The 13678-nt window shown below is 37.5% G+C and overlaps 1 protein-coding gene across 6 annotated transcripts in view; it reads right to left on the bottom strand.

Moving 5' to 3' along the window:
- The window catches only part of PATJ (PATJ crumbs cell polarity complex component), a 158313-nt gene that overhangs the window by 84818 nt on the left and 59817 nt on the right, over positions 1-13678 (bottom strand). For all 6 annotated transcript variants that reach the window (XM_054072365.1, XM_054072367.1, XM_054072364.1 and 3 more), the window contains exons 23-27: positions 12392-12463; positions 11583-11760; positions 10564-10674; positions 8914-8991; positions 5778-5895 (exon numbers count right to left, since the gene is read on the bottom strand). In XM_054072365.1, coding sequence (XP_053928340.1) covers positions 5778-5895; positions 8914-8991; positions 10564-10674; positions 11583-11760; positions 12392-12463 — 557 coding nt within the window. The remainder of the gene's footprint in view (positions 1-5777; positions 5896-8913; positions 8992-10563; positions 10675-11582; positions 11761-12391; positions 12464-13678) is intronic.

Below are 13678 nucleotides of genomic sequence, written 5' to 3' on the forward strand. Positions count from 1 at the left end.
CCTATTTTTCTGAGATTTTTCTCTCCTTAAGGGCAAACCGTCTGTCTGTTTCTATTATGAGATGCCATCAATTATATTAATTTCAAGCTACCCACAAGCTAACAGTTACATCTGCCAGCAGATGAGAGCTGCCTATGGAAGTATGCAGGGAGCAGCAGATCTCTGGTTTCCCACATCTGACCCACTGATGCTCTACGGCTGCTGTTTGTGCACTGGCTTACTCTGCTAAGCATTCGAATGACATCTCTATCCCCAAACACGAGTCACCTCAAACATCTGTTTATATCGCTGTTAGCTGCAGGTACCATGGCGCTTAATGACCCACTGCATGGCAAAGTAGCAGTTAATAGATGTTATTAATCTTAGCATCCTTTTCAGGCAAACTACAGGGGTTAAAAATTAATTTCTCTCAGTCGAATCTCTTCATTAGATGCTTTGTTTTCCAGTGCTGCAAATCTTGCAGTTGCCCAACACTGATATGTGTTCATAGCATAGGGTTTGTTTGTTGCTTGTTCGTTTTTTTTAGCGTCAGAAAACAAAGCCAATCTGTCATTATAAGCAGAAGAAGGATTGGAACTTCTTCATAACTTGTGTTTTACTGCAACTCTGAACAAGCAGTCTTAGTTTTACTGCAATGAGTGCTGAACTGAAATACTGAAGAGACTGAAAATCCCTCATTTAGTAATTAAAAGAAAAAGCAAAGATAAAATCTCTCTCTAAATTTAGAAACATACTTAGTCGTTTTGGGAAGTCCTTACCAATTCTTCCCAAATGCTGCATTTAAAACACTCAAAATACCCAGTTATTTTGTTAATACCATTAATTTGTTCATTTTTAAAGTTCATTGTCCTTCCTTTAGAATATGTATCACAGCACACACAAAGCCATCTGTTCGGTGCATTATGTACAAGCACACAGTAAAAAATACAAGAAGTCTCAGCTGTAATTTTACTATTAATTCATCAAAAATATAATTTCCTTTTGCAATACTTCATCTGATGATGAGAACTGTGCATGGGATTCACAAATAGAATAAAAATAAAACAGTCTACCAGTCCAATAACAGAAACCCAAACTAACCCACAACCTCAAACTAGAACGACACCAACATCATAATCTATCCTCATGTGGCACAACAGTCTGCGAGTCTGCCCAGCATGTACAGCCCTTCTGGGTCTGATATTAGGGCTGTTTACAAAACTTACATATTTTAGCTAATTATAGGTCAGAACAAGAATGAGAAAAGAAGATTAGCAGTACAGAGTCATATTAAATAAGAGATTAACACAGAGCTAAAAATTAAAGTCCTTGCTCTATTCGCCTAATCCTGGCTCCTGAATGGTCTTTGGAAATCCACCGTACACAATACACTTGTTACTGTATTTAAGGAAATTAAATATTGCCATTTCTTTTTTTTTTTCAATATTTTATTTTCATAAAGCTTGAAGCAACTTCCCAAGCTACATCTTACTCTTTGAACATCATCTCTATTTGCTGTTGATTGCAGTGACATCTATTGGAGAGGCAGCGTTTGGCTACACAAGCTGCTCACCTGAAGATCACTATTTTCAGGGGTGTCTTCCGTCCTCCCCCCCAATAAAATAAAATGAAGAATAGCTTTTCCTATGTTTTAGCACAGCTTTGCATTAAACAGACTCTAAACAGTCACATCCTCAAAAATTAAATTCATTAATCGTGGTTTTAGTTTTATTTAGTCGTTGTTAATAATTCTGGCATTTTTCCAAAGTGCCAATGATCATTTTCCCATCTTTCCACAGCAGTACATAGATACTTCCTGAGGTCCTATATTTGCACACCCCATGGATTTGACCATCCCTTCCACAACATCTCAAGTGAATTCTATTCCTTTTGTTTTCATCTTTTGTTTTCAATGAAAGCTGCCACCCTCTTGTGTGTATGGGTATCATTGACGCTGTGGAACCTGCCAAAAGCTTTAGGTGTGATGAGTGCATTCTGCTCACAGTTTCTAACCCTCACCCAGCCTTACCAAGACAACAGGCAGAGTGGGTTTGGCTGAACCAATCCACACATGCGCACACATGCACACACATTCACCCCTCTCGCACCCTTTGCACCCACAGATTTACGACAACAGGGAATGCAAAGCTGAAACACTAGAGAAGTTTTAAAATCTCTCGCTTTGGTAGAGAACCCCCCATTTCTCTAAAAGCATTTTAGGAAGATAAATCATTATGCTTTCTTACAGCTTCATTGATTTCTACATTATCAAGAGACAAAATAAAAGAAAGGGAACATTATCAACCCCTTATTAGATACAGTTAAATATCCTTGCAGTCAGAAAGTCTGAGCACAGAGGTATCAGTCCAATATCTTAGCCACCTTTCACAATTTTCTTATTATTATCTATTTTTATTATTCTAAACTTATTTGAAACAAATCAGATCAATCTCAGTTAACTAATTAGGCAAAAGATTTTACTAAAAAATGTAATATCAATTCGGATTAAGGATTCTAATTTCTTTTAACAGTTGTCTTTTTAGCTTTCTTGTAACGGTTTTTAAGGTCTTTCGTATCTAACTTATGACTGCTTCAACTCAAAAGTGTATCTAATTTGTACGGTTATGAGTGCTCCAAGGAAAGCCTTACAAAACATTCTGTTACAGACTACGCTGCCCATCCATTTCCTCTGCTTCTTTTTACTACTAACCCCTCATTATAGCAATAAGCCCCAACGGGGTGCACATTACTCTATTAGCAGCTTCTTAGTGCACACCTACAGCCATGCCACTAAAGGAAAACACACCAATGCCTATTAATGCAGTCTGCAGCACAGCTGTTTGCAAGTACAAACAGCCCCTTTGTATGCTTTACCCACCTTCTATTTGTTTGGATTAAAAAAAAAAAATTCCTATTCAAACCCCTACGATTTTAAGGTTTGGGAAGCCTATAAAACTTCTTCATGGAGAGTGACCTTTTGCAAAATAACCTCTGCTGTGGAGGAATTGTTTCCATCCTGGGGAGGAAAAATCTCCAAACCAAAGTTACAGCATTTTTAGGTTTGTAAGATGAAGCGTTTTGAATGCTCTTTTTTGCAACAGGATATACACGCTGCATTTTTACAAAACTATTTTAAAGCATAAACTGAAAGCTTTAAAACAGCAAAGTCAAAACAGAGAGTAAACAAAAGCCACACCACACAGGGTTAGAGCAGAATACTGATAAAGATTTGACAGTATCACTAGAAGAAGAGATAAAACAAGAGGAAATATTTTCAACTTGCCTCCAAAGTATATCAAAAGCCATACTGGAAGTAATGGAATATAAAGAAACTAAAATACAAAGGAGAAGCAAATCTGAAACTAAGGGTCATGGGTGCAAGAAGACATGTTTAAAAAAAAACCACCTGGAACTTCTTTAAACTTCTTAAATGACAGAAACATAGAAGAAGTCTGGAGTTTTTCTAAACCAAGAGCTATCTAGCAGTTCTGCTCTCAGTAAGGATTCACTCTATCTGGATCAAAAACAACCTTGGAAAAGAAAAAGCAGACACAATTTCTTCTTTTTAAGATGCCTGATCTTCTAAATAAGAAAGACAATAAATCTAGTTCACCTGTTCAGTGAAGCTTAGAAAAGTATCAGTTAAGTTTACAAAACCAGTAGAACTATTCAGATAAGTGGGTAGGGAATAGATCAATATGAAAATGCAAATGGACAGTGTTAAAAAGGCAAGCACTGGCCTGGACTGAGATTTCTGGGAAAGGCGCTCAAGAATCAGGACAGAAGTTCTGAACATCAAGTAGATCGCAAAAACAATACTGGAATTTATGGAGAAAACTGTTTTTCAAGTTACCACAGAAAACAGACTCTGTAAAAGCTTATTCCCCAGCTGCCAAGATGCTTAATATCATTAAGTACAGTTAGATCATTCCTAACATGTTTTAACTTCAATGGTTGATGTAAAAACTTAGTTTAAGATTCCTTAGTCTGGGGTTTTTTTTTTTTTTTTTTATTTTAAAGAAACAGAATGAGGTTGGGAAGGATAACATTGAAAATGTATATCTTGATATTCCAAGATTCATGGGAAAAACGGCGATTGCAAAACATTCAACTTCAGTCAGTAAAAAGGGTAGAGAGGAGATTCATCTGAACAGGTCTGCTTGCTGCTGCCAAATCTGGTAAGATTAATGAATTTAATATCAGAAGTAGCTTTACCTTTTCAGCTATTAGACGCAGCTGGCAATATCATTAGGGATGGCAGAACAGCTAAAAAATGACAAGTCCATCAAAAAGAAATTATTTCTGTGCAAAGTATTGACTTAAATCAAGCAAGCATTTGGATTGGGCATATACTAATTAGACAACTCAGGTGGCAGGCTACTTATCAAATATATCCTTTAACTGGGAATTGTAACTTTAATAACAAGCTGAAATCTGTCTGCTATAATTAAAGGTTTACAGAGTTGGTTCGAAAGCTCAAAATATATTCAAACCAACATCCACAGAGCTCCTCCTGACTACCGCTCCCCACAAAATTACTGAGAAAGCTCTTAAGGTAAATAGGAGGCATACTCCAACACATGAGATGGCAAACTCAGTAAGACTAAGTTCTGGAAAAATCTCAGTTGGTGCAAGAACTCACAGCTTTCCCTTAAGGCAACAGAGGCAGAGCTGAACACCCTTGTTCTGTGGCCCCACTACTGTTACCATAAGAAAAATCTTCTAAAATCCTTCTCGTCTCCACCAAAGTAACCCTCAAAGAGACAAACCAACCAAACTCATTATTTACCTGAGCTTCAATGGCACACTGTTGCCAAGGACATCTGCAAGAGCAGCTGAAGAGCTTTCCCACCAGCAGGCCTCAAGTTAGTAGCTTCCACTCTGAGTGGGAGCCACGGTTGCTTCAAGGTCTAAAGCTATCAAGGCATCTCTCTGTTTCAGTCTGCCCATAACCAGGGCAAAAAAACCTCCCCAAGACAAAACATTATGAGAAAAAAGTCACTGTAACAAAAAAACCAAACCATACCCCAACAATCCCCCCACATCTATGCTGACTTGGTACAAGAGAGTATAAAGGGAAAAAAATTCAAAGGTAATTAATTTTAGAAAATAATTTAGTACTCCTTTTTTTCAGCATTCCTAAATATTTTATTGAAAGATAAGCCACGGATAATAATATTCCATCTATCCAAAGTTGTAATTAACAATGTGGCATGCTGGAATCTAAGTCACGCTGATGGAAGCTCACAAGCTGCACTGCAACAGAGTGCAAATCATCATAATTTATTGCAAAGCCCAGAACCAGAGAATTACAGAACCTTTCCCATAAAAGATGCTACATGAAAAGGGGATCCTTTTCTCAGTAGAGTACTAAAACAATAAATCACCAGATTTTTCTTTTTAAAGGAAAATATTTTGCTTGAACAGCATTGTCTGAAATCAACTGCAGACTTTTCTGGACAAGAACTATGCACCAGTGGTTCTCAGCCACTACAGCAACTACAACAATAAAGCACAACATCTGCCTTTTCCTGCCAACATCACTGCAAAGCAAGTCCTCTAGACGTTCCTTAAACTGAATATAAACAGAGCTCTTCCTACATTTCTACAGATGAACACAACTACAGGCTGGGAAAACTAAGTTCCAAGTCAGTAGTCTCTGACAAGAAGAAAGTTGAGGATTAGATGCTGTTGCCACACTGAGCACTACTTCCCATAACAAGCAATAAAAGGCAGATATGTTTATCACAAGCTCTTCCATAAATGTAATCTGATGTAATGAATGTGGCACTACTCACCTTCTGTACAAGCATCCTCATCCTCCTCTTCATCCACATTAGCTTCCTCTGCATGCAGTCTTTCAAGTGCTCTATAAGGAGGTGGCAATTTCATTGGAGGTGGAGCCCCATATTTTCTCTAACGGATTCAAAGACAAATAGTTTCATCTTTTGTAATCTCCATGCACAGGAAAAAAAAAAATCCTAGCATAGACTTTTTATGCAAGAATTTAGAACGAGAAGTGAAAATGAACATCAAAAAAAGAAAATACAATTGTACATGCAAATTTAGTTTCTGACAATACTTGTGTATCACCATAAACAAGGCAGTGTGAACAATTATCAAGGGTTAAAAATAAACATTAAATTATACCTCATTTGTCATCAGAGACTCAACAACAAAATCGTCTGGTACTGACAAAAGTCAAAACTTTAAATACAAAATAAGAACGTAATCTTCTTAGTGCACCTACGAATATTTACACTTAACAGTTCACGTACATTTTAGCTTAAATTTTAAAAAGATTGTGAATTATAACTTACAATAAAATTCCATTACCTCACATAAATACAGGCAGCTCCTATAATGATGGATATAGCGGCGCATAGCAGAAGTAAAGAATAGACTCCAAATCTAACAAAAACAGGCGCTCGTTCGTCCAAGCAACTGTTTTTATAGCTCTGAGTAACAGGATCATGCCTTAGTTTGCTACATGATTTCACTAAATTACATTCAACTATATCCCACTACTAATAGCAGGATGCACTTCAGAAAGGGAACACCGAGTACGATATGCCATTAGTGCAACCAGAATGCCCATAATTAATTTCTTCTATAGCTGGGAAATAGGACAGCAAATCCAGAATAAAATTTTTCACTGTGTACAATAAAAGCTGAACCGGTGTATGGACTTCTAAAATCTTGAGCCTATGTTTGTATAGAATAGTCTAACTATTAGAGCAAACTCCATTGCAGGCTATGTAGAAAATTTTGTGAGACAAGATATACATCATCCCATCAATTTAAAAAACATTAAGGGAAAGTGCTGCTTTGAAGACAGTATAACAATAATAAATGAAATTAATTCAGTCCAGTAGTAGTAAGAGTTTGTAATAAAAGCATTTGGAAATGCAACAGCCATTTCCCCAAAGAATACAATACACCAAATACGCGCCCCACTTTTTGCTTGACACCAGTACAGGCAGAAATAGGCAAAATCCAGAAGATCCAGGAAACATGAGAGGACTCACATTCTACCTTAATGAGAAGGTAAAGCCAAAAACCTGTAGCCTCACTCCCAGCTGCCTATGGTAAATCAGTATCACTATAATTTAGCAAACTCATACTCTCAGTGTTGACCTTTTGGCTTTTTAAGACTTTAAACATTTGTTGGAAAGTGTGTGAATTACATGAGATACCTATGCTTATTCAGCAGCTTACTGTGGCTCTAAGCTTCTTGTCTCTCCTGACATGCTGAAAGCCCAGAGAAGTATATTGTGCTGGAGTAACTCCATCACGCCATGTTTCTGTAGTAACACAGCTCTTAATAGCACAGAGGCAAAGGCACAGTTTACATTGCCAACCAGAAAAATAACATTAATATCTGGTTTGTCCACAAGAAGTTCAATTGTTTTAAGTGGTTTTATATAAATTATTTCAAGTGATCATTTTTAAACAAGCAGATCAATAGAGAATAAACACAACAAATAAGAGAAAACACCTTCAGTATTGAAAAGATAATCCATCACACAAGAAGAGGCAGATTTTCCAGCTGGACGTGGCCTGCTTTCAAACAAAACTCTTTTGTGACACTTTGAAGACTGGACTAAAAATATCACTGATTCCCCATAGGGACGCAGACTAGTAATCCACTAATAGCAACTCTTTGCAACTTGGAGGTGGCACTACTGTAGCACAGTATGATTGCTTTGTGAATTTATGTTCAAAGCCAAAAAGGACCTACATATTTATGCACTGAAGGTCTTCTGTATTCCTCCCACCAGTTTACAGCACCAATAAATGAGAAAGGTTTGAAAAAAGATTAGGCTCCCTCTTTAACCTCCAAATGCTATAGAATGCAACACACTGGAATCCTAGAGATTAAAGGCAGCACGATGCAAGAGGATGAGCGCTTTTGAGATTAGAAATATAGATAACAAAACCAAGAAAAGAGGATTGTAACTACCTCATTGTAAGTATTATCCACTGGCATAAAAGCATGACTTCCAACACCTTTCTTGAGTTTTTTTGAATAACGGAGCCTCAGAGCTTCTGTATTTGACAGGATATGAAAGGAATCTTACAAAAACTTCTGGATGCAAGAGGGCCTCCTTGGTTATCCACCACACACCAGACTATGGACTGGTATCAAATGGAAAGTTCATCGTATTTGTAGTTAGCACGTTAAACTGCAACAGGCTAAAGTTATTGTCAGCACTAATTCTGTCTTTACTACTCAGCTCTGACACCCTCAAAATACCTGACTGATGCTCATTAGTCAGCATAGTCCCCACAGGAAAACAGCTGGGCCGTTGGAGCAATCTTAACAGGAATCAGAAATGAAATCTTTCCCTTACTGCAGCAATTAAAACAAATCCACTAGTTTGGACCAACTAGTCCAAAGATAGTTTTTTTTTTTTTCTTTCTTTTAAATCTGCTGCAAAGTTGCTTGAAAACTACTGTGCAGTAATTGCTTCACGATTAGCAGGCTGGCTACAGATCACTTGGTCATTTCCTTGTTTTACACAGCAATGGGAAACGTAGGAGACTTGGCGGATTTAATTATCCTATAACATGATTTTACTGAATTTCAGCCAGCCTCACATTAAGGATATTATTTGTGTACATGTTATGATTTCTCTGTTTCTACTAACAAAGAGAATCAATTTGTCTCCACGTGGAGCAAAACAGGTACTTCCAGAAATATGCCAGCGAGGCACTGCAGTAAGTAGAGGGTTTCAGCATCCAGGGGAGACCTACAGAACATTTGTTAGAAAGGTACCTCGTATTTGGCAGAATTTTGGCAAAAGAATCAAAGATATTTCAACAAAACACTTCAAATTTCGTTTTAGACTTCAATGGGGACTTATCACAGTTATAATTATTGTACCATTTGATTTAGTAAAACTTGAGCAGAGCACTGGATGGAATAAATACCTTATCACTCCTATTTTCTTTGTCTGCACTCTGATCTTTGCTGACTTTGACTCCTTTAGGCTGAATGGCAGAAGCCACCTGAAAAACAATGCACGTTTACATGCATTAGAAAGAGCATTAGAGCCGCAAAACAAACATCCAAAAGTTATATAATGGCCACAATAATGCTACTCAGTGCACTCTTCACTTTGCACCATGTAGAAGGACATGGCAGCGCAGTCTTTAAATTATATCCTTTCACAAATTCACATTCTGTACTTTTTCAGTGTTCACTGTGTGATATTTAGCCCCATCTCTTCATTCAATTAAACATTTCTCTGAAGTCAACTATATGGATATACATTCTTGATACATATCTCAGTAAGGACTCGTCACTTGTCAGTTCTTAATTATTCAGATAGAGACCAGTGTCCATGCACACAGACTCCTTATAAAACACAGCATGTTTAACCTCTGCATAATATTCTTCCTTATTGTCCTTTAGTCTTTCAAGGGGAAACTTTTAGTGCATTTTGATGGCAGCCAGTGGCAGGCACTTAGTTTAAGCTCAAAGAAGTGCTCAGCACATGAGTAAGCAATGGGCCTTGTATTGCACAGGGTCAATATAAAAGGAAATAGGTACTTTGAGCCCCTTCTCTGTCTTCTCTTCTACTATGTCACAAAATGCAATATATTGCCACTCCTCTGGCAGTATCTTATTTTGGGGAATGGGAGTTGTGCAGCACTGATGAAAACCTACAAATGTCCAATTTCCTACTGCCTACAGTTCAAAGGAAAGCAACTCAATTTTCAAGCTATCTGCCTTTCCTCTAGAATGACTAGGAAAGTAAGGTTCAGAGATCAGCTGAACACTCAAATGCCCTGACACTTTCTTCTTTTCTGTGAAAAAGCCGACATAGAAAGGGAGATAACTGAGTTACCCTCACCAACATTTCCGCCAAGCACCTTCCCAGCTTAGCTGGTGAAAGGCTTAACAGATTTTGAAAGACTCCTTGGAGTACTGGAAAAACAGTGGACACCATTGTGCCAAATTTGGCTACAGCTGTCATAAGGCATCTTTGGGTCTACTAATCCATTAAAATTCCCAACTAAATCCTTAGATTATACCAAAAGTGTTGGTTCTTCTGTGTGTACTTTGAGGAAGGCACAATTTTATGCAGTTTCTTACTAAGGCACATTTCTTGCCTTGGCCTTAGGCATCTCCCCATCTCCAAATCTCTTGAAATTTACCTCACTCTCAAATAACTACTTCAGGTCTCTTTGGTGACACATTTTACAAGGAGCTGCTAGTGTGAATCTGACTAATTTTAATGACGCTTTTGTTCATTTGGACAACTAGGTATATTTTTAGATTATGAAATCTGAACAAGTTAAAATACACATGGACAGACTCAATTACACTGGTGGGAGAACTGAATTAACACCTAATCAACAGAGTTACACCTACACAATTCACATCAGAGAAACAAGGTTTCAAATCAGGCCAGACAAACAACAAATCACGTGGTCTATAAGCAGAAACTCTGTCAGAAAGGATGGACACAAAAATTGATTAAACTTGCCGAAAGGAATTTAGCCAAGTTTAAAATAAGATGCATATTACACAGTTATTAAGTTTTTGAATAAGAATAAAAACAGAAATAAACTTACTTTTGGTATGTTAGACAAACCCTGAACTACAAATACAACAGGATTTCCTGCATTCTTGATAGCTTCTACTGCTTCCTCATGTGTAGCATTTCGCAGGTCTACTCCAGAAACCTAACAAACAAAGTTTATTTTAATTAGGTAGCTTGTCTTCGTTATAGTCTTTACAGGAGATCATACACATTCACAGATTAGTCTTATCTTAGGAAGGTACCAAAAGCAGTCAAGAGAAACGATTTTTAAAGTATGCTTCCATGAGGGTTTTACGAAAAGTATATTACTTAGTATTAATAATTAAAAGATGGCCAAATTTGCTTTCCCAAAACAATTCTTCTAGATAAAAAATAAAGAATAAGATTGCCAGAGAATGCTAGATATAATACTAGGTATAATACAAATGTTTCAGATTTTATCTGTTTGTGAACTAAACAAATTTACAACACATTACACGCAACCCTAAAACATGTGCAAGAACAGCACTGTCGACTTGGGAATTTAAATTCAGAAGAACCCATTTGGAGAAAAATTAGCAATAAAATTAACACAGAGCCAGAGATGAGACCAGGAATGGCACTTTCTCCTATGGCACCTGCCATAATCACAGATTTCCCCCCAATAGTAGTTAATTAGACTTTTAACTACTCCCAATTAACACACAAAAAAATAATATCATAAATTTCAGTATGAAGAGTCTATGTTCTTACATATATTATAACTTATGCTTATAAAGGTATGCTGTAACTTATTACTCATTTATGTGAGAAGGCGGCACTAATTGTTTTTCATTTTCTCATTGTATTCGAGGGCCTATCTTTCCTTGAATATACATGAAAATGCTAAGAGCGTCATACCTGGACCTTAGAAACAGAAAAGTCAACACCAGGGGTTTCTTTTGGTTTTCCAAACACAGTGACAACAATACTTCATGAAGTAGCGGTGGTATTTTGTCCCTCTCCTCTCCCAAACCTGTCTGAGTCAATCTTTATTTCTTGAAGTGACAATGTAGGTTTAGCTGCATTTACCTCAAGTATTTTATCTCCAGTTTTTAAAGCCCGTGCTCTTCCCGCTGGGCTGTCTTCCAAAACTTGTTTGATAAAGATCCCTTTAAGTTCTTCTCCATTCTTCAGGCGCTTTATGACAGTTTGTCCACCAACAATACTGATTCCAAGAGACACGTGAGGTTCTCTAAAAATCTCAATGCTGAAAAAATATATATGGTAGTTTAACAGCTTGAAATAGTTTTTTAAACTCATGTAAACACTCATCTTCTTTCAGTTTGAGCATATTGTCTGGAAGTGGCAAATGCTGCAAGTCGCACACCAGTCAAATAATAAAACAAAGCATCTTGTATAGCTTTCTGAACACTAACTTTAGTGTATCAGATGCATATTAATCATCTTAAGCAGAAATTTTTTGATCACATTTTAGTTAGGACGACAAAACAATTCATCTGGAAATGATAACAATACAACAAGAATGCGGCTAGGCAATTTGGAATTCTGCCACTAAGTTTAGCAAAGAACCCATGGAAAAGGGGACAGCAGCACTATGTGCATTGTTCACACCTAATAGTTACTAAATGAGCAAGAACTTATAGGTCATGCGCAACGTAAACTCCACAAGCTTTCCCAAGTCAGCTGTATAAATAGAAGGCATAATTCTGCTGAACATCTGTTAAAAGTTTACTGCATCTAAGAAAGCCCAAGGTACACAAGTATCTTAAAGTTATTGGCAGAGGAAGGGAGAAAAAAAAAATAATCACAAGAACTAATTGGGCTCACAGAAAACAGACATAAGGTAAACGGGAAGAAAAGTAATCATATGAACATACGTCCTTGGTGGTCCCCAGTGGCTGAAGTTTGGAGTTTCTTCTCCTTCTCCTTCTTCTCTCTCAGGTAATTCACTAATTGGGGTCAGAGGGAGGGAAGGAATAAAAAAAAAATAAAAAGGCATCACCCTTGCCAGGTTGCAATTCCTTGCATATTTTGTATCTGGCAGCCAGACAGCAATGCCTTCTCACGCTGTCCAGTTTAAACCAAATGTGCAAAGTCAACAGACCAGACAGGAATTTTTGTATTTAGGTTCAAATGCACTTAAGGAATGCTGCAGAAATAAACATGATGGGCAGACCAAACTTATAAGCTGCTTTGTGATATACAAATCTGTGCTGCATTTACTCATTCAAAATCACTATCTAAGCAATTAACATTTACTTTCTGATAAATATGCTGAGATTCTTCTAGAGGGATATAAAAATGATAAAACCAGTCTAGCTGACCAGCAAGGATATCATGATGCAAGTGGGAGAAAAGAACCAGCATGTTCATTAAACATCCCAGAACAGGGTCTTAACTAAACTTTTAAACTATACGTGACACACCTATTCATAGAATAGGAACGGATGTATGGAACTGCATGACCCCACAGAATGGCTGAAACAATACAACCTTGCATGCATTTTCTGTAGATCCTGAGAGCTCTAAATACTACTCTTAAACAGCAAAAAGGAAGTAGGATGTTGTACTGGAGATATAATCCCCTCACCTTATTGTTGAGCTGCTTTCCCTCTGAGGGAAGATAAGAGATGAATTAGGGATGTACTGAGGATTTGAATCAACAGGCTCCAAGAGAAGGTCCACTACACACTCACCCAAAACTGGTGAGGAAAGTATGGGAACCCTGACAGCTGTAGCAAATATCTACAACCAATGCTACCTCAAGGTTTCTCAGCAGCACTGACAAGACTATATTTTCCTGCACAGGCCTTAGGGCTGCGGCTGAACTGCTCTTCCCAAAAGGAAAGAACAAAGGAAAAGGGAAAACCAAGACGCTCCTTAAGCGGTAATGACCAATGCTGCTGATAAAGGCCACGTCCCTTTCCTCAAGGCCACATCCATACTCCCCTCATTGTGGAGGGTGAAGTAGATGGCACAGACATTCACACTTTTTCTGTCCCAGTACTCAGGAGAGGGAATGTGGGAAGTTAACATTCAATAAGGTTGTAAGGCAAAATTCAGCTCCTTGGGCAAAAGTCATAAAACTGGCTATCTAAGTACATTCTACCATTTCACACAGATGATTAGTCAGCTAAGCAAAGCAAGAAGAAAATTAGGAGTAT

Source organism: Cuculus canorus, chromosome 8, assembly GCF_017976375.1.
Source record: "Cuculus canorus isolate bCucCan1 chromosome 8, bCucCan1.pri, whole genome shotgun sequence".
Taxonomy (NCBI): Eukaryota; Metazoa; Chordata; class Aves; order Cuculiformes; family Cuculidae; genus Cuculus; species Cuculus canorus.